At 41.6% G+C, this 1990-nt stretch overlaps 1 protein-coding gene across 1 annotated transcript; it reads left to right on the top strand.

Moving 5' to 3' along the window:
- Positions 1-9: 9 nt before the first annotated feature.
- Positions 10-1985, top strand: LOC112095271 (probable receptor-like protein kinase At2g23200; the record flags this gene model as incomplete). The annotated part of the gene is made up of 2 exons (XM_024176954.1): positions 10-1331; positions 1528-1985. Coding segments are annotated over exons 1-2 (1686 nt in total), but the record flags the coding sequence as incomplete, so codon positions are not given.
- Positions 1986-1990: the final 5 nt, after the last annotated feature.

The following is a 1990-nucleotide window of genomic DNA, read 5'->3' as shown; positions in this document are numbered from 1 at the left end:
TGTGTATGATTGAAATTTGCATATTCAAGCTCCACAATTCTCAGATGGGAAAATTACCAGCTGAAAATTAGCACTATAACCAAGCAAATTCACATAATTTCTAATGGAAAAGTTTCATAGCCAGAGACTTTATATCCCTCCATTTCCCTTTCTTCTTTTTCTTCTCCAATTCTCATCCCTTCACTTGTTCTCTTCAGCTTACAATCTCCCAGACAAGTACTTCATCAATTGTGGCTCAAACCAAGGCGTGAGCACCAGTCGTCGGAGCTTCGTCGGCGACAAAAACTCCGGTTCTGTCTCTTTTACAAAGCAGAACAGCATCTCTGTCGAAAACACAAACCAGTCTCAGAACAGCAACAACTCAACTCTGTACAACACAGCAAGAGTTTTCAGACAACAATCTTCATATGCCTTTGACATCAATGATGTTGGTAATAGTACTAATTACCTGGTACGCCTCCATTTCTTAGTTTTCCCTTCCACGGTTGATCTTTCCTCGGCAGTTTTTGATGTTTCAGCTTCTGGGTTCTTGTTGTTGCATAATTTCACTGCCAAAAATAACACAAACACGCCTCTAGTAAAGGAATTTTATCTCCCTATAAACGCCAACAAGAAGTTTAGAATATACTTCACGCCTCTAGAATCCTCTTTGGCATTTGTGAATGCCATAGAGTTTTTCCCAGCCCCTCCTGTGAATTTCAGCCTTGGTGAAGCCATAAAAGTTGGGCAACAACAAGGTCAGAAAACTGGGTCATCTTCTGTTTTCCAAACAGTTTACAGGATCAATGTTGGCGGTCAAGAGATCGAGTCGAATGACGAAATAATATGGAGAAACTGGGATACAGATGATAAGTTTCTCATTAGTAAAGGTAATTCAAAGGAGAGTCAGTTTTATTCAAATCCGCCTAATTACCTCTCAGAAGATGGTGAATATGTTGCCCCAGCTTTGGTCTACCAAACTGCTAGAGAAATGGATGTCAATGCCAGTGGCGGATCCAACATAACATGGGGTTTTAATGTAAATAAGTCTGCTGGTCACCTTGTGAGGTTTCACTTCTGTGACATCATCAGTGTCTCCCTCGGTGTTATAGTATTCAATCTGTACATAAATGGCAATTTCAGCAAGGCGATCGATCCTACGGACAACAGCACCCTGCTGGCTACTCCTTTTCACTACGATTTTTCAGTTGGTTCCCATGGTTCTGATGTGATGAACATTGGCATAGGCCTTTCAAAAAAAACCACGGAAAATAATGCCTTCCTAAATGGGCTCGAAATTTTGGAGATAAAGAGAGGACTTGCTTTAACTCCCGTAGAGAACGAGGAGTCAGGTAATCACTGACGGAGCCACATTTAGTTCAACTTTTAAAATGTAATATCGATATAAAAAAAAAAAATAAGTTCTGACCCTATATTATAAGACAAGTTCTACTTGTGTCCCCAGTTAGTAATTGAATACTATGTCCATGTCTTGTAAAAATTCTCTTATATTTTTCATAGTGCTTCCCACTGAAAAAATCACTGCAGGTAATAAAAAGACAAAGGCTCCAATTGTGATTGGTTCAGCTATCGGGGGTTTTGCTCTTCTCTGTATTTTGGTAGTGGGGTTCTTCAAACTGAGACGAAGGAAGATGAAACCGGTCGAAAACTCGAGCTGGGGACAAGTGCCTCCATATGTAGGAGGGGGAAGTTCTCACAGCAGGATTGCTGACCCAACCATCAATGGCTCACCTCTTCCTAACCTACACTTGGGGCTGAAGATTCCTTTTGCTGAAATTCAGCTAGCAACAAAGAATTTCAACTCCAAGCTGATAATTGGCAAGGGAGGCTTTGGTAATGTCTACAAAGGGACTCTTGTGAATGGCACAAAAGTTGCTGTGAAGAGAAGTGCACCAGGGTCAGGCCAAGGGCTTCCTGAGTTCCAAACTGAGATCACGATTCTCTCCAAAATCCGCCACCGACATCTCGTGTCCTTGATCGGGTACTGCGA

Source organism: Morus notabilis, unplaced genomic scaffold (genome assembly GCF_000414095.1).
Source record: "Morus notabilis unplaced genomic scaffold, ASM41409v2 C11448769, whole genome shotgun sequence".
NCBI lineage: Eukaryota > Viridiplantae > Streptophyta > Magnoliopsida > Rosales > Moraceae > Morus > Morus notabilis.
The sequence above is the reverse complement of the archived record's forward strand: the minus strand, read 5'-3'. Positions and strand labels throughout refer to the sequence as shown.